Source organism: Anthonomus grandis, chromosome 3, assembly GCF_022605725.1.
Source record: "Anthonomus grandis grandis chromosome 3, icAntGran1.3, whole genome shotgun sequence".
NCBI lineage: Eukaryota > Metazoa > Arthropoda > Insecta > Coleoptera > Curculionidae > Anthonomus > Anthonomus grandis.
Window position 1 is genome coordinate 37607014 of NC_065548.1, and position 19344 is coordinate 37626357.

Here is a 19344-nt window from a genome sequence, read left to right on the forward strand (position 1 = left end):
TGTCCCCTTGCTAGTGGTAGCTGAACCTATTATACAGGCTGGATGCTTCAGGAGAAGACTCACGCTGCATTTCAAAATTCAAAATGTTAAATTTATTGATTTGCAGACCATGGTACATACTGGACAGTTTTCCATTAAATGAAATTAAATTAAAAATTCGATAGTTTAAATACCACCTATCCAAGTTTTAAAGCCTATCTTCAAATCGAACAAAAACAAATTGAGACCTTTAAACATGGTTTTTCCTAATAGTGAGCTTGCATCACTTGATAACGGTGAGATTAAAATAAAAGCTGACACCTATAAAAGCTAACATCTATTCAACGTAAGCAAATAAAAAATACAGAACACATACAATATATTAATTGCATCGTTAGGTTTTCCAATAAAAGAGGAATAATGTTATTAAACAAACTCCAAAATACTAAATGTAAACCTTCATAATGCAGGTGGTTTGCGAACTTAAATAGCTGATATCTGAAATGCCGTCAACAGTTGCATATATGATATTCTAATTTTAGTAGTTCAAAATAGCAAGTAGAAAAAAAATGTTCTGTCAGGATCGGACAGTGGAAGTCTGGAGAGGAAGAGGGGGTGTGGCACTTTGCTGTTCTCAATGTTTTAAAGCCAGGTTATTACAGACCAGTGATGCAAGCCTGGAAGAAGTCTTTGTGTTTGTAACATGCAGTGACAAGAATATCATTTTTGGTGTTGTCTACATTCCTCCTGCTTCTTCCTTGTCAGTTTATAGAGGAATTTTCTTTTTCGTCCATGGACCTTGGAGTGTTCATACTAGTTCAACTATGTTAACCAGGCAACTAACTTGCTAAATTTGTTTGGTACGTTTCTTGATGTTGAAGTCATATATGCCGCTGAAAATATGTCACCATCTTCAAACTACCATCCTCCTTATCAAGTAAGTATTAACTGTGATTTTGTTGCTATAAATGATAACCTTGGTAGCATGAATTGGGTTGTTGCTTCTGATCAGCAAGATATTCATAAATGCAATGATATTTTTTACAATACTCTCTATTTTGCTATTGAGATGTTTGTTTCAATTAAACATTTTAAATCATTCAATTTTCCCACTTGCTTTAGTAGAAAATTAAAGAATCTTGTTATTCAAAAAAAAAAGATTGTATGAGCAATTTAGTAAGAATCCCATAAATTATGTTAATTCTTCAAATTTGAGGAATCAATGTAAAACTATTTCTGATCAATGTTTTGGGTCATATATTGGAAGATTAAATATTGAAACTTCTCATAATTCTAATTCATAAGATAAGGTTAAGATATTGTGAACTTTTTTGCAGGTATTTTAAAACTACATACGGGGAATCTGTCAGCAAGGCTCCTAATTAAAAGTTTGATTACTATTGTTGAATTATGTCATAGTTGCTTGACTGGTCGCACAGTTAGGATAAATAATTTCATTTCTAATAGTATTGAAATATCTGAGCTTTAAATAATATTTCTGAGTGGTGTAATAGGAATAGTCTGTAACTGAATGTGTATGTATTTCATTTAGTTCTAATAAAATTATTAGTTATCAATATTTATTAAGATTATACATGATTTAAACCAAAATAAAAAGGTGCCAGTGATGCCAAGCTTTGACAGTTGATGAATCAAAATAGAATGGTTAACCTTGTAAAGGCTTTCCTAAAATCGGTATAAATGGCATGTACCTCATGGCCTTCACGGAAAGTTAGTAAAAATGGAAAGGTTGGTATCGACTAAGTAACCACCGACAAATCCGTGTTGTTGATCAACCAAAATCTCCTAAAAGCATTCTTCAGAACAGTCTCAATCCTTTAATTAATTGCTCAAAAAGCTTAAGAATGGACGATATGATGCTTATAGAGCGGTAATTAGACACAACGTTTTTATTTTCAGATTTATATATTGAACAAATGTTGGACAGCTTCCAATTTTCAGGGATCCGGCCTTAATTTAATGAATCACTAAATATATTGTGCAAAGGGAGATAAAGAGAATGGCAGCATTCTTTCAACACCCTGTTGGAAATTTGATCAGGACCTGCACCATTACTTGCATCAAGTTTTGAAAGTGCAGTTTCAACATCAGTAGGACTAATTACAACCTCAGACCCTAAATTAAATTTATAATTGATATCGTTTCATCGGAATCAAATGAGGCATTTTGGTTGCTCAGCAATAGAAAACCCAGAATTAGCCTTAGTGTTACCATGTTACCATTTGACACTCTGCAGACGTTTGCTGAAAATTTTTTCCAGATATAGGATTGCGCCGAGGACTAAATTATTTTACAGCCATTCCCACGGGCCAAAGATTGCCATCAAGTAATTCCTTAAGAAGTGATTCCTTGATACCAATTTTGAAGGAAGCAAAAGCCTCATTTATGTTAAGGGTTTCACATTTGACATCACTAATGCACAGTTGCTTTTCCATGTAATCAATTATCTGTTGTTCGGTGGTGTCAGGATTACACCTTCTAAGAGATAGCCATTGTCTCCTCTTCCTTGCTGAGAGTGAACAGCCTCCTGGGGCACTGCCGATAAATCACCTGTTGTTTTTTCACGGGATTAGGCATTTGCCGAGATGCAAATGAACTAGGAGAGCCAATCGTTAATTTAACTGAAAGTTGCTGAGGGTTGCGAGTGAGTACAGACACTGGTTGAGGCTGATGGCATCTATTGTAAGTGACTGTCTGATGGCTGAGCCACTCTAGACGACTTTATTCTATCGAATGAGTCTCAGAAGCATCCGATTTCATCATCATCAGAGATCATTTTTATAGGGCTGCATATGATACAACTCCTCAAGCTCGGTTCAAGGTCGATCGATCAAGTAAGTGGAGTTGCTGAAGCCTTCTCTTCCTAAATAGTCTTAACTCTCTGTACTTTTACTGCATTTAGTTGCTTTAGTAGGATGGAATTTTAAAACTCTAATGCTTTGATTTTGTCGTGTTTACAAGTACGTTGCTTGATTCTGGTTGGCGCACTAGGAGCACTAGTTTGAGATATAGATTTTTCTATACTATTAACAGAGATTTTCATGAGAGACATTGATTTAAAAAATTCCTTCATTTTTTGCGCCAATTTAACTCTGACCATCCTCGACCTTATAAAAAATATGTTTAGATAACTTATTCCCAAGAAAATCCCTCGACAATTTTAATTGGTTTAGGAGCTGAGTGGCCCAACAGTCTTTCTTGAGTGACTCCTTTTTAGATGGCGATTTTACCAAAACAATGCATTCAGCATATGCATAAAGCATCACCCTGGATTTCATATGAGTAACCTGTGCTTCAGATGTGAAAAATTGTGCACAGGTGCGCATTGTGCAGTCCCATGAGGGACGCATTACAAAAGTCATGAATGATTTTATATTTTACCTTTTTTTTAGAGAGATCATTCTTATATTTTGAACAAAACATTTCAAAATCAAGATAAATTTAAATAGTACCTTAAGATATCACAGTGCAGCTCTAGTTGCAAAATAGTATTTTATCCATTACCAAGTAAACAGCTTTGTTTAGAAAACAAAGCGGTCACCTCGCTTTATGCGCGAACTTCGATCTTTTGAGGGAAAAAGGTATGAAAATACTGGATTAACTTAGCAGATTTCAGATTTCACATGTTGATTTAAAGATATACCACAGATTTTGCCAGACCAAAAAAATTTACAATTTGAAGCCTCGGCAATGGATGAAACGTCGAATAAATATCGCATTTGGGTACTATTGGCAAAACAATACATACTGCAATATATAATCCAGCCAAAAATGACTGAAGCGTAAACCAAAAATAATAGCGGTCTAAGTATAGATCCTTGGAGAACTCCAGAAGTGATGCACACCAAATCCAACACCATATCCCCCAATCACGACTCTCTGATACCGGTCATTCAAATAATTAATAAAAAACTTAATGCAAGTCAGATTAAGGTCATAGTATTCGAGCTTCGCACAAAGCAAATCATGATCCAGAGTGTTGAAAGCCTTTGAAAAATCCAAAAGAATTACGACAGTAGCTTTGTTTACATCGCGAGACCTATAAATATCGTCTATTACATTTAATAATATGGACGTTGTCTATGTCCTTTACGAAAGCCAGATTGCAGAAGAATATTTTTGGAGGCATACTCATAAAGCTGAATGTATACTACCTTTGAACACTGTAGGAAGTATACTAAGGGGTCTTAAATCCGAATATGCTTCGGGATTATTGATCTTAGGTAAAGGAGTTAAATGCGAGATTTTCCACAATCTGGAAAGTAACCACCTTCCAAACAACAGTTAATAATATGAGTTATATGCTTATATATAGCAGGAAGACAGTATTTAAGCATTTTTGGGTTTATATTAGCACAACCAACACTGTTACTTTTAAGATTGCTGACTATTTTAACAAGTCCGTCAAACGACGTAAGTTGAAAGTGAAAAGTAAATTTTTCATTTAATTTATTAGTCCTAAAAAACGAGGCATGCTCTGTACCGTTTTTAGAGAGAGACTCAAGAGAAATATATTGATTTATATCAGTAGGTTTTTTTAAATTGGTAGGAATTTTATTTTAATTTTTTATTTAAATATCCATACTTTTAAGAGTTTTCCAAAGCTGTTTTATATTTTTGTTAGTCTCACAATATTCCAAATATGCATTTTTTTCACGCCTTAATAGCGATACAACTCAGTTGTTTGTATGTGTTAAAGTCAATTACATTTTTATCCTTTTTATATTTTTTTTGAAATTTGTCTCCATCTTTTATAACTGCCTTTATTGCATCTGTTAACCAAGGACAACTCTTTTTTGTAATTCTGGAGATCCTAAGGTCCCGATCAAATAGTTCAAATATTTGATAGTTTAAATAATTAATTTTTTGCTCGATATTAGGCATATAGAATATCCGATCCCAACACTCTTCCCAGATCCTCAGAAAAATGATCACCATTAAACTTGCCAAAATCACGATTACCGTCTTGGGTGGATGTTTTTGCAAACGTGGTGTAGATAGCCATATGATATTTGTATGTGGTATTATTTTTTTAAGTTCTATGGGGGTTAATAAAGAAGTGATTAAAGCCATTACGGTTATTTTTAAATTTTGTTTTATATTTTTTGTTCATTAAAGTATTGCCACATTTCTTTTTTGTTTTGTTTTAGAGTTTATGATTCTGTTTTCAAGGTTGATCTTTTTACGATCATTCAATTTAAATTTGTAAAGTTTTCTAGCATTATTAATTGTTTCAGATAGATTAAGATTATATTGTTAAGAAAAACGTACGAAGAATGGTATGTTATTTCTTAATTTTTAAGTAAATCCTTAGAAAAGTATGTTTTAGATTTATTTATTTATCCATCTACGGCAAACCATTTTCAATAAATACTGTGTATCAATAATATAAATCAAAATCAACAGCAGATAAAAATTTGTAGAAAAGAAGATTAATTTTTTAGTTGCACTGTTTTAGTTTTTAGAGGTAACTATCCAGTGTTAATTAAAAATATCATGCAAATAATGAAGTCTCTCATTCACATCAGAAAAACTGTCCATCCCTGACCAATCAAACAGCTGTAAATACCTTACTGTCTGCCCAACTGCCTCAGTAGTAAATTGCCTATATGTGAATATTTGATTGCAATCCAACTGGACCCTCCGCAACAGTATTCGCAAATATCCAAGTGGTCAGAGAATTTATAATACAAGTATTTATTTGGTTATACAGGATACAGGACAAAAACAGAATACAGAATCGATTTTGATTGTACATAGAAGCATATTTTATATAATCAAAGAAAAACCCAAAAAAGAAGAAAAGAAAAGGCGAGAACCAACATAAAACAAGAATAATAAAAAAAAAATAATAAAATAAATCTGATCAACAGATATATAATTAATTTTAAATATTAAAATGAGTCGTTAAAATACTCTTCAATGCTGTAGTAAGCTTTTGGTAAGATTAATTTCTTTAGTTCTCTCCCAAACTTTTTAAGGTCTGTAACAGTCCTAATCGAAAAAGGAACATGATTAAATAGTTTACGACTAATAAATATAAGAGAGTTTCTCGTAAGTGAGGAGGTGGGGATTGGAAGAGATAAGTTGCCCACTTGACGAGTATTATGACTGGTGCAGGATGGTGGACTTACAAACTTATGTATGAGTGTTGCAGTTTCCAATATAAAGAGTGAGAAAACTGTTAAAATTCTTTCAGCTACAAAAAGAGGTTTACAAGAGACTCTCAGACCAACACCACACAGATACCTTAATGCTTTTTTCTGAATAGTAAAAATTATATTAAGGAGTCCCTTGGAGCACAAACCCCAAAATGGCAACCCACAACGGATATGAGAGTCTATTAGGGCGAAATAAACTGAACAAGCAAACAGCCCCCCCAACTCATGCCTGGCAACCCTGACTGCAAAACAACCAGAAGAAAGTTTAGCAGCGAGGCCCAAAACGTGGTTGTCAAACCTTAAACTCTCATTAATGAAGAGGCCGAGAAATCGACAATAATCCCTACCATGTAGTGGGCTCTGCTCATCAAACAAAAAACCCTCTACATTACACTTAAAGCCCAGAACAAAAGTCTTATCAACATTGAATACAGGCTGATTGCAGATGCACCACTCTTTAATTTTGTGAAGATCCTCTACTATGAGAGATCTGACTACTTTTTGATCTTTGTTAAGCCATAGAATTGTAGTATCATCGGCAAACTGAACCACTAGTCCATGCAGTGACAGAGAGCCATTAACGTATAATAATATAGGACCGAACACTGACCCTCGAGGTACACCACATTTAAGATGTGCTATCCCTAACGAAAATCCAGATGCAACCACCCTCTGGGTGCGGCCAGACAGGTATGACTTCAACCACCCCAAAGCCACTCCCCTAAATCCGTAAAAATCAAGCTTTGACAGCAGTATTCCATGATCCACACAATCGAAGGCCTTGGACAGATCACAGAACACCGCTGCTGCAGCCTCCTTGGAGTTCATAGATAGATACACACTCTCCAAGAATCTGAAAATGGCATCCTGCATGCCCTTAGATGACTGAAATCCATACTGATTAGGGGATAGCACATTGTATTTGGTCAAAAAAGAGACAATTCTCTTTATTGCAAGCCGCTCAAGAACCTTGGAGAGGGTAGACAAAATTGATATGGGACAGAAGTTAGAGGGTCGGTCCAAGCTACCACCCTTATGAAGAGGGATAATCATAGCTTCCTTTAAACAGGATGGGAACTCCCCCTGAAGAAATGACTGATTGATTACCCAAACCAAAGCACCTAAAGCGCTCGCAGGCAGAAGTGACAGCAGACGTGAAGAGATACCATCCGAACACGAAGACCTATGATTCTTCAAGCACTGAATTGTTTCAAGGACCTCGGGGGCATCTACAGGGTGGAAAAAGAATGATTGGTTGATAGCTTTCCGATTAAGATACTGCAATGGATCGCCGTCACTGGGAACTGCTTCCAGTAACTTCTCAGCAATATTAGAAAAATAGTCATTGAAATCATCGGGCCCCAAGTCCGATTCAACCAACCGCCGACGAGAAGACTGCCTACATTCGTTAATGATTAACCAACTTTCCTTCTGTCTGTTACCGGACGAATCAAAGCGCTCATTGTAATACAGTTCCTTTCTGACTTTTATCAGATGCCTATAAATTTTCCGATATGAAACTTATTCAAAACTGGCCAAATCCATAAGTTAGTTTCAAAACCAGCCATCTACTAACTATTTTAATCATATAGATATAACTATTTTAATCATATAGATATAAGTAACTAAAACTCGTTGTTTATTTTATTGAAAATATGTTATTTTAGTACATTTATAGATATAAAAGACAAAAAATACAATATTTTACAAGGTAATATATATTTTTTTATAGCAGTTTTTTGCATTTTTCTTAAAATTAGCTTCTGTGGAGATGGTTGCTTTTGAAATTAGACGATTCAAGTCAAAATTTTGGCCAACCTGGAAGGTGCTAGTGTGTCCTCCTAAGAACAATTTAAATATGTCTCGTTTTGCTGGTTTGAAAGCAAGAAACCTTTGCTTTAAAAAAAAAATACATATTAAAGTTTAGATTTATGATAAATATACTATAGTATAAAGAAATTCAAAATCAAAAATTGCTTTATTGTTATAAACCTAAAAGTTTCTACCAAAGCTGTAAAAAAGAGATAATAGTAAAATATTTCTAAATCAAAATAAGGAAACATTATAAGTACATAAAGGTTTTTAAAACTTATAAAATACATGTATTAAAACTAGTCAATGGATAATAATAACAACAATAACCATAAGAATAAAAATAACATATAATAAAAATCTACACTTTGTAAAAATATTTTTAGTTTTTTCCTCAACTTAAGGTCACATTCAGTATTCCTCAAATTAAAAGGTAAATTTGAAGAAGTAGTCCATACTTGCAGTGGAGTTAATAAGTCAAAGGGTAACTAAAATTGTTTCTGTCATCCTCCACTAAATTTATTTAAAAATCATCTATCCTACATGTTTCGGACATATAAGATGTCCATCTTCAGGGATCTATATAGAAATAGTCTGGTTTTTGAGGATGAAGTATTTGAAGCGGAAAAAAAGTTTTCATCAACACTTGATATTCTCAATAAAAAAAATGATGAACTTAGTTACGAGATTGACAACTTTAAGACTAAGGAACATGATCTGAATTTGTTGGTAAAGTCTCTGGAACAGGAAAAAATGGACCTTTTACTCAAAATGGACAAATTAACGGATTTAAATAAGGACCTAATTACCAACATTCACGCTATAGAAAACGAGAGTCTTGCATATAAACATCAAATTTCTTTGCTACAAAGAGATGTTGATGAGTATTCTTCTATTAATGAAGGGATGGTGACTTCTATAAGAGTTTTAGAAGCAGAAAAAGAAAGCCACCTTTTGGAGATTGGGCTCTTGAAAACTCAGCAGGTGGTACCAACAGTCACTGACTCCAGGAATGTGCGTACTGAGATCAATAAACAAAACAATAAACCTGATGATTTTCGTCCAAAGCTTCTGTTTGTGGCTGGAAAATGTGATAGATTGTTTCTTAAGCTTTTACGTAACAAAATGGGACATGTGTACAACATTCAATATTTTCTAAAACCTGGTTGCTTGACTCGTGATTTGGTACTAACTGCTTCAGCTCTTGCTTCCAATTTTACCAAGAACGATTTGGTGATCTTGTGGTTGAACGCAACATATTCTCCTACATCTATTATTAACGATTTTATCATTCCCTGTAAAAACACTACTTTCCTCGTTATGACAAGCCCTTGTTTTGAACCGGGTTGCAGTGTCGTATATAATAGTAATCTGTCATTATATAAAGCTTTCCATAGAAACAGCATTGACCTAAGTCGAATACTTGAATGCAATTATGCTAATCATTTTGCTGATTTGGCTTGTATATTACATGGCCACATAAAAAAATATTTTCTAAACCCACTGTATAATTCTAAGCATCTAAAACTAGATAGATCACCTAATTTTGTCGAAAGCGTGGGAACTGCGTCTGAGCGTGTGACTGGTTCTCACTATTTTTTATAGATGAGACCGTAGAGGTTGAGGCTCCCCTTCATTCAACTGCAATATCAAAATTAAAGCATTGTAGTGCATTTTTATTAAATATTCAATCCCTTCGGAATAAGGTGGATGAGCTTCAACTTCTGCTTGCTAATTTTAATTTTCCTGACATTGTTATATTAACGGAACATTGGCTTAGACCTAATGAATGTTTTTGTATTGATGAGTATGTACCACTGTCAGTTTATTATAGACAGAACTCTCTGCATGGAGGGACTGCTGTTCTAATTAGGAAACATTTTCAAAACTTATTCTGTACCGTTGATAAGTTTAGTGATGCCTCAGTTGAACGGGTTTTTGAGTGTTCGGTATGTTTTTGTAAGTTGTTTAATATGTACGTTATTTGTATATACCGCCCGCCCTCTGGGGATATCAGTCTATTTCTTGACAGGTTAGATTGTCTTCTGTCCCGGCTCCCAATTCACTCGCGTGTTATCCTGGCTGGAGATTTTAATATTAATTATTCGGAGGTTTCCTTACCGCAAAGAATTTCTCTTGATGGAATCTTCAAATCATTTGCACTCACCATGCATGTTAATGCACCCACTCGTATTTCGTCCTCTTCATCGACCACTATTGATTATTTCTGCAGTAATCTGGACGGTGTTACCTGTTCAGTGCACTCAGTGGGTATATCGGACCACGAGGGGGTGTATGTCCAATTCCCTGGTGACTTTAAAGACTTTAAAAACAAATCTGGCCGCCGCATTGGGAGAGTGTTTAGCGGGAACAATTTGAATTTATTTTCTCAATCCATTTCGTCTGTTAACTGGAATGCAATCCGGGCTGCTCCACAACCATTTTCTTCCTTTTATTATACATTATGTGATAAAATAAATATCTGCTTTCCCTTGGTTAGACTTAAATCCAAGAGACGAAAACCATGGATCACCGCGGGACTAAAAACATCTGCCCAAAATTTGCGATGCTTAGCAAAACTTCGCAAATCTATTGACAATCAATTCATCAGATCTTATTTTCAGGATTATCGGAAAATTTATAGGCATCTGATAAAAGTCAGAAAGGAACTGTATTACAATGAGCGCTTAGATTCGTCCGGTAACAGACAGAAGGAAAGTTGGTTAATCATTAACGAATGTAGGCAGTCTTCTCGTCGGCGGTTGGTTGAATCGGACTTGGGGCCCGATGATTTCAATGACTATTTTTCTAATATTGCTGAGAAGTTACTGGAAGCAGTTCCCAGTGACGACGATCCATTGCAGTATCTTAATCGGAATGCTATCAACCAATAATTTTTTTTCCACCCTGTAGATGCCACCGAGGTCCTTGAAACAATTCAGTGCTTGAAGAATCATGGGTCTTCGGGTTCCGATGGTATCTCTTCACGTCTGCTGTTACTTCTGCCTGCGAGCGCTTTGGGTGCTTTGGTTTGGGCAGTCAATCAGTCATTTCTTCAGGGCGAGTTCCCATCCTGTTTAAAGGAAGCTATGATTATCCCTCTTCATAAGGGTGGTAGCTTGGACCGACCCACTAACTTCCGTCCCATATCAATTTTGTCTACCCTCTCCAAGGTTCTTGAGCGGCTTGCAAAAAAGAGAATTGTCTCTTTTTTGACCAAATACAATGTGCTGTCCCCTAATCAGTATGGATTTCAGTCATCTAGGGGCACGCAGGATGCCATTTTCAGATTCTTGGAGAATGTGTATCTATCTATGAACTCCAAGGAGGCTGCAGCAGCGGTGTTCTGTGATCTGTCCAAGGCCTTTGATTGTGTGGATCATGGAATACTGCTGTCAAAGCTTGATTTTTATGGATTTAGGGGAGTGGCTTTGGGGTGTTTGAAGTCATACCTGTCTGACCGCACACAGAGGGTGGTTGCATCTGGATTTTCGTCAGGGATAGCACATCTTAAATGTGGTGTACCTCAAGGGTCAGTGTTGGGTCCTATTTTGTTTTTATTATACGTTAATGACTTAAGCTCTCTATCACTGCATGGACTAATGGTTCAGTTTGCCGATGATACTACAATTCTGTGGCATAACAAAGATCAAAAAGTAGTCAGATCTCTCATAGTAGAGGACCTTCACAAAATTAAAGAGTGGTGCATCTGCAATCAGCTTGTATTCAATGTTGATAAGACTTTTGTTCTGGGCTTTAAGTGTAATGTGGAGGGTTTTTTGTTTGATGAACAGAGCCCACTATATGGTAGGGATTATTGTTGATTTCTCGGCCTCTTCATTGATGAGAGTTTAAGGTTTGACAACCACGTTTTGGGCCTCGCTGCTAAACTTTCTTCTGGTTGTTTTGCAGTCAGGGTTGCCAGGCATGAGCTGGGGGGGTTGTTTGCTCGTTCAGTTTATTTCGCCTTAATAGACTCTCATATCCGTTATGGGTTGCCATTTTGGGGATTGTGCTCCAAGGGACTTCTTAACATGATTTTTACTATTCAGAAAAAAGCATTAAGGTATCTGTGTGGTGTTGGTCTGAGAGTCTCTTGTAAACCTCTTTTTGTAGCTGAAAAAATTTTAACAGTTTTCTCACTCTTTATATTGGAAACTGCAACACTCATACATAAGTCCGTAAGTCCACCATCCTGTACCAGTCATAATACTCGTCAAGTGGGCAACTTATCTCTTCCAATCCCCACCTCCTCACTTACGAGAAATTCTCTTATATTTATTAGTCGTAAAATATTTAATCATGTTCCTTTTTTGATTAGGACTGTTACAGACCTTAAAAAGTTTAGGAGAGAACTAAAGAAATTAAACTTACCAAAAGCTTACTACAGCATTGAAGAGTATTTTAACGATTCATTTTAATATTTAAAATTATTTGGTTTTGTCTTGTTTATATAAAATATGCTTCTATGTACAATCAAAATCGATTCTGTATTCTGTTTTTGTCCTGTATAACCAAATAAATACTTGTATTATAAATTCTAGGATTAGGAAGCTTTTAGCATAAGTTTGTAAACTTGGCAAATAAAGTATATTTTGACTTTGACTTTGACTATAAAGAAACTTATAAGCTAAGGATATTTAAGTTAATTTTTAATACCTTTTATTTCAACACTTTTTATCCTTAGCTTATAAGTTTCCTCGGTTCTTTATAGATCCCTGAAGATGGACATCTTATATGTCCGAAACATGTAGGATAGATGATTTTTAAATAAATTTAGTGGAGGATGACAGAAACAATTTTAGTTACCCTTTAAAAGGTAAATGACTAATGAGGCCCTTACCTTCTCAGTTCTTGGAATAGGAAGAGACAGAAAAATGTGTAAAGAATTAAGCTCATGTTTGTATTTTTTATGAACGATACAAGCTGTTTCCATTATAAATAAGAAGGGGAAGGTTAGGATGGAATGCCTCAGGAAAAGATCCTGACAAGAAGTGCAAAAACAGACACAGCACATATAGCGAATTACCTTCTTATGTATAACAAATAAATAATTAAACAGATAGTGGGAAAAAACTCCCCAGAAGACAAATCCAAACCTAAGATGGAATTTAATGAGAGTATGGTAAGCATTTTTGGCTACAACAAAGTTAAGGGAATTAGCAATTACTCTAATAGCAAAACAGTTAGATGACATTTTTTTTTTAATTTTAAAAGCTTATCAAGCATCACATCCAAAAATTTGCTTGCAACAGATGGACTGATTGAATTATTATGCAAAGTAATCAGTATCCGCCTATCATACCTAAAGGATAGAATTTTAGTTTTGAGATGTTAAAAGCTAACTTGTTAGCATCACACCACAGCTTCACAAGAGTCACATCCCTGTCAATTGCATTGCAACTCTCATTCTTTTGGGTCAGTATCATGCGAAAGTATAGTGGTTTTGTTGGCAAAAAGTGTAAACTCTCCAGAAACAGGGACCACAGGCAGATTATCTTGGTCCAAAAATTTACAATAGCCTCCCAAATATGTTAAGAGCAACAAAATTTTCTAAATGTAAGAAACAGCTAAATGACAGGGTATTAAGTAAAAACTTTTACAGCAATTTTTTATAAAGTAGGATGGGAGTATGTATGTTACTAATTATAAATGTATGTATATATAAATATTTTTTAGTTAGAGTTGTAGAGAAACTAGGTATTATTTTTTGGAAGACTGATTACTGAATACATTTTTTTTTTATCTTTGTGAGCTAAAACATAATTTCTAATAGCATTATCTTTTCTCATTTTTCTTATAGTTCATTATTAATTTCATGCACAAAGAAAAAATGTACAACAGCCGACAGGAACAACAGAATAAAGTCATGTGTATTTTGTTCAATTGTGATAGGTATACTCCCATTCAGGAAATGCTGAAGGCCTTACACTGGCTTAGCTAACTAATAGCAACCAAATAACATTGTAATTTAAAAAATTATGCATGACTTACAACCAACCATTTTAAATGTTATTTTGTAACCTGGAAAAATCTTCATGAACACAATTTATGATCAAACCAAGATTTTAATATTTTAATGGTAAAAACATACATTACAAAAATCAATGTTTTATAATAGAATTCTCTTGTATAACTCTCTACCTGAATAGGTTAAATGTGCAAGAACTTTGGAGACTTTTTGCAACAGTCTTAATAAATACTTACTTACAAATTTGAACTAGGCTTAATGTTATTATTAATAGGATTGTGCCAGGTGAGAAATAAATTATATTTATTTATTTAATTTAAATATAGAATAACAAGAGCATATTATAGGTATACTTGGTATTGGTTTCTTTTTTGACTCCTTTTTGTGTTTTTTCTTTATGTCTCAGAGAAAGAAAAATATATTGTAAGATAATTGGAAATAAAATAAAATTATTATTAAAAAGTTAGGAATATGGAGTTTCAGGATGATAATGCTCTGGAAGTTGTATATATATTACTGAATATGATATTCCTTTTGAGAGCATATACACCATAATACTTCCCTGTTGAGAGCATAACATTTGTTATATAGTGGAGATCTTGAAAATGTGGACATTATCTAATCAAGATTTAGCAGGCAAATTATTTGAATATGCCTAACAGTATATGTCATATTTTATTTAATATTGAATATTTTTGTATACTCTATTTTGAGTAAGGTTTAAAAATTGGAATAATATAATATTTATTTTCCTATAATGAGGTTGATTCTGTTAATTATATGAATAAATGTGATTGAAAAAGTACAGTAGTGCTCAACCCTACATCAATTCCTTGAATGTTCTTTAGTACAATTTGATGCCTCACAATGTAGAATTATGCAATAACATCAAAAAGCAGGTGTCAATAATAACACATATTTTGGCCTCAAATTGAATTTTTATTAAATTCATGTAGAATGAAGTAGCATAAGAAAAACCACTTCATTCAGTCACTATTATCAACACTAGCATGAAGTGAATTCCTTCAAGAGCAGTATCGAAAAAGATCCATATGGAGCCAGCATTTAGTGACTTCCAATATAAAAAATTAAAATAAAACAATTAATGGCTGGTACTTACTTTGGAACATGTTGAATAATAGTAGAAATAACAGTCATTATTTTTCTTGGGTGACTCCAAGTCTGTCATTTTTTGGAAGAAGTTGTCTGTCCTGAAAAAAAATTATAATTTGCAGGTGCTAGTTTGATGAGAGATTTATAACTATAATGGCACTAATATTCTAAATAAATACCAATAATAGTTGTCTTCTGGCATTATACTATAATTTCTTATAAATGTAGATAGGTATAGTGCAAAAGAAATGTGTATGAATGCAGCCACAAATTCGTCTAATATTAAGCGGAAGCACTTTAAACACGCTTTCTTTAAACTAATCCAATTTTACGAAAGAATTTTCGGTAAAATCTAAAGAATTTCATGAAAAACTAGCATATATATATCTACCTTTTTTTTAAATCTTCAGCACTAAAAAATCCCTGAAATAACAGGACGTCAACAATTTTTTTAGAAACGAGAAAAGAAATGTCATGTCAAAATATTCAATTTTAGGTTAGAATTTAAAATAAAGGCGGCTTTGCGTTTGCATGCTAATTTGCGTAACGGAATGAACACGCTGGACGTGGATATAGGTGCAGAAAAGTCTAAAGACGCGTGTCTACTTCAAACTAAAAGTACTGCAGCTAATAATTCTACGGAGCACGAAGATCAATAAATCAATACTTCATTATTATATATTAAAATTATTCATATAGCTCTCTTTCCAACCCGCTATATTGTAGCCACTCCGCTTCAAGAATGGACCTCTAATTACAAATTAAAATTATCGTTCAAACAAACTTGCCTGTGAAGTTTCGATTGTAGGCGTTTCGTTTTCGATATCACTAAATTAGAGAACAATTCAAGATTAAACAAAATATTTCTGGTAGTGTCTGTCAGCATACGTTAAAATACAAATATGCCTAGCCAATGAGAGCGCTTCGGCGTCCGCGAGGGCGTGGTATGCGAACCGCCAAATTCAAAATAGGAAATTTTCAATGTATGTAGAGTTTCTCTATTCATATTTATATTTAATTAGGTTTTTATGATGCGTATATATTTTAGATGAAAAAAAGTGCAATATGCATTAAAAACATTTAATAAGAAGATATTTTAGCTATTAATAGTAAATGGATTATTGATTTTTTTTAACATTTACAGCGTGTGATCAATTATTATTTTATAAATACTTGCCAAATTTGGTTTTTATAGCAAATTATCTCTTTTAAGGAGGAAATTTGTTAATCATTTGGTATAGCGGTACGTGTAAGCGCAATGCGTATGAATTATTTAATTATTATTGTTAGTTAAATATTAAAAATGGGGTGATACGAAATTGAATTGGTGTGTAGAGCTGATAAATTAATTGAATTATAGGTGGATAAGTGGATGAATAAAAATGAATGTCAATTAAATTTTTTAACAATATATGGTGAACATTTTAAAGTTCGCATTTTTACATACCTGTGTCATAATTCTAATATGCACCTTAGTAATATAATAATTGTCAATAGTTATTTAAAAGTATAATATTGTTTTAATTATTTTAAATTTTCCACTACCACTATACATATTCTATACATTATACTTTAGTGGTTGATATAAAGTATATATATGGTTGGAAAAGCTGGATAAAGGGTAAATATGACTAAAAAGTCAAAGTATAAGAACAGAAAACAAAAAAAAAACGTAGAAATCATATTTTAACTTTGTTTATTTCAAATAATAAAAAATCTATAAATTTATTTGTTATTTAAATATAATAATTTATGGTATTTCTAATATCAACAACCTCAATTAATTAAATGCAGAGGCTAAATGTATTAATCTGGTATATGGTATGTAGACTCGCACTTCTTTAGCTTATTTGTCATCTCTACTGGTCATGTATATACAGCCCAAGCTATTCAAATTTCCATACAATAGTAACATGGAAAAAAATTACTGCTTTGTATACATTTTAATTAATAAATATATACTCACAGATCTTCCCCCTCGTGAATTTCAAGTTAATCCAACTAGCTTTTCAGCACCCTAAAAAATATTAAAAAAATAGCAAACAACATGTAATAGAAAATGATTAGTTGAATATTAACATACAAAATAAGATAACATTTTAGTCTTAAAATAGAAGATATAAAATTTGAAAGTCTTAAAATTTGTTTTTACAATTTGAAACCTACACCAAATTAAGCCTTACAAAAACTATACCTAGCATATATGACCTGATGTATATGACCTCTTACATAAAATTTGTATTTACAATTTGAAACCTGCACCAAAACCTTACAAAAAATATACTTAGTATTAAGTATATTACACTGATTATAACACAAAATACCATATAAAATACCACATCCTATTTTTGTTAACTTCACAACTATACAAACATAAAAAAATAGCTACAATTCAAATATTATCTAGCCATTAAATACACAAAGAAATCTAGCTTATTTTTTATTTGGATAGTACATTTGCTTTTCAATTTTTTTCTTTTCAATGCCCTGAGAATTTTCTTCCTTCACTTCTTTATTTTTAAATTTGTTGATTACAGCCATAAATCTGGCAAATGCATTTTTATCTAAACTTCTACCATAGCTACAAATTTCTTGCAATGCAATCTTAAAATAAGTATAAACAATGTAATAAAAATGTAACTTATATTTTACTCAAACTACTTCTCGATTTTCTTCAAAGTCCATTGCAGAACTATTGACTTTCATTTTTGAACTCTCCTGAATAAAATGGTTTACATCCTCCTGATAATTGATTTGGCTAGTTGTGGGTTGATCAACAAACAAAACATTATCCTCTTCCTCTTCACTCACAGTTGGGGAACCTACAAAAACTCGCTCCTCTGCTCAAAAATGGCTACAGCACGTATATGTTTACAAAGTACTGTTTAGACAGAATTTTCTGGATACTAACATCTGTATTTATGAAAACATATTTTATAGATGTTACAGTATCCAGTGCAACATTGCTCATCACATAGTTCATGATAAGACACAACATAGAACTTACCACTTACCGAAACACTTTGTACTTAAAATTTTCCAAATTCTAAAAATTCTACCTTACCATTCATTTTTTCGGCTTTGTTATGGGCTTCTATTACAATTTTATGCTGATAGCTATTTGAGTTTGGTCTTGTTGACATGTTCCTTGAATGCAAATGCTTCCCCCAGACTTCTCACTTTGCATGCGCTATTAAATCCTAAAAGTAAACACAACAAAACATACTTATGTATGTTTGATAATGATAACTAAGACTTTGTACAACCTCTGATATCACTTCTGGTTGCAATTGTAAAATATGTGTTCTTCCCCATTCTTAAACTTGTTTCAGGTCTGACAAGCATAATCTACTTCCCTATTATCTTGTGCCCTCCAAGATATGAATTCTTCAAAATTCCTAAAATTTAAAATTGATTCTTTGACAGTTATATGGTGAATATCAAGCAAATGTTTGTTTAAACAGTTGAAATATGAAAATGTGTGGATATCATTAGTACATATTGGACATATAATGTGTTTTATTTGTTCCTTCCCAACAAATTCAGGGTGAAACTTTTTCCAATGCCTGTTTCTGGTAGATGTGCTTGAAAATTCCTTATCACAAACTTCACAGATTGCATTTTGTTGACTGCAAAATAAATAATTATTCAAATTAGAACTAAAAAAATTATATGTATCTTACCTTAGTGATCTTGTGAATTGTCTAACAGACAGCAACAGATAAGTGCAAATATTCGTTTAAGTGGAAGGAAATTATGCACTAAGAAACACTGGCAAGTTTATTGAAAGGTAATGAAACTCAAACACAAAATTGTTTGTTTTTGAGCCCAAAACCAGCACAGATATGGATTGTATAGATAATGGAGTAAACACTCAACACTATACACTATGAATTTTCACTCAAATAGTCGCAAAGTTGATATAATTGTTGATAATTAATCAATTATTAGGAAGCAAGCAAAGCAAATAAAATCTGCAATATAGGTTAAGTTAAACAAAACCAATGCCTTGATTTTCAATTTCCGTAGCTAATTGGCAACGAAATTTGACGTTCGAACTTTCACGAAAGGATCAGCAGTGCTGCTCCACTTTCAATTTCTCTGATTGGCTGGGCATATTTGTATTTTAACGTATGCTGTGTCAGTCATGGGTATGAAGTTTGAATAGGGCTGGGCGGAATTGTAGAATATGGGATCACCCAAGTTGGTCGACTGATTCTTATTGGTTAATTTTTGACGTACTTCATATGACATTAATGACACTTTAACTGTCGTATTTGACGACTC

General features: G+C 33.3%; 1 protein-coding gene and 1 long non-coding RNA gene across 4 annotated transcripts in view; both read right to left on the reverse strand.

Annotated features, from left to right (window-relative positions):
* The window catches only part of LOC126734448 (zinc finger CCCH domain-containing protein 11A-like), a 38657-nt gene extending 23061 nt beyond the window's left edge, over positions 1-15596 (reverse strand). The window contains exons 1-2 of one of the 2 annotated variants that reach the window (XM_050438098.1): positions 15449-15596; positions 15065-15155 (exon numbers count right to left, since the gene is read on the reverse strand). In XM_050438098.1, the coding sequence (XP_050294055.1) occupies positions 15065-15133 (69 nt within the window). In that variant the 5' untranslated portion in view covers positions 15134-15155; positions 15449-15596. Of the gene's footprint in view, positions 1-15064; positions 15156-15236; positions 15404-15448 lie in introns of those variants that run through there. The other variant, XM_050438097.1, reaches the window with a different exon arrangement.
* A 1196-nt stretch (positions 15597-16792) lies between these two features.
* LOC126734452 (uncharacterized) lies at positions 16793-19214 on the reverse strand. 2 transcript variants are annotated; one of them, XR_007660055.1, is made up of 5 exons: positions 18741-19214; positions 18324-18686; positions 17719-18257; positions 17024-17661; positions 16793-16943 (listed from the first exon to the last, which is right to left on the reverse strand). It is a non-coding gene; the product is annotated as an uncharacterized LOC126734452 (long non-coding RNA). The 2 variants fall into 2 exon arrangements; XR_007660054.1 differs by having other exon boundaries at positions 16796-17661; positions 18741-19212.
* Between the last annotated feature and the right edge of the window lie 130 nt (positions 19215-19344).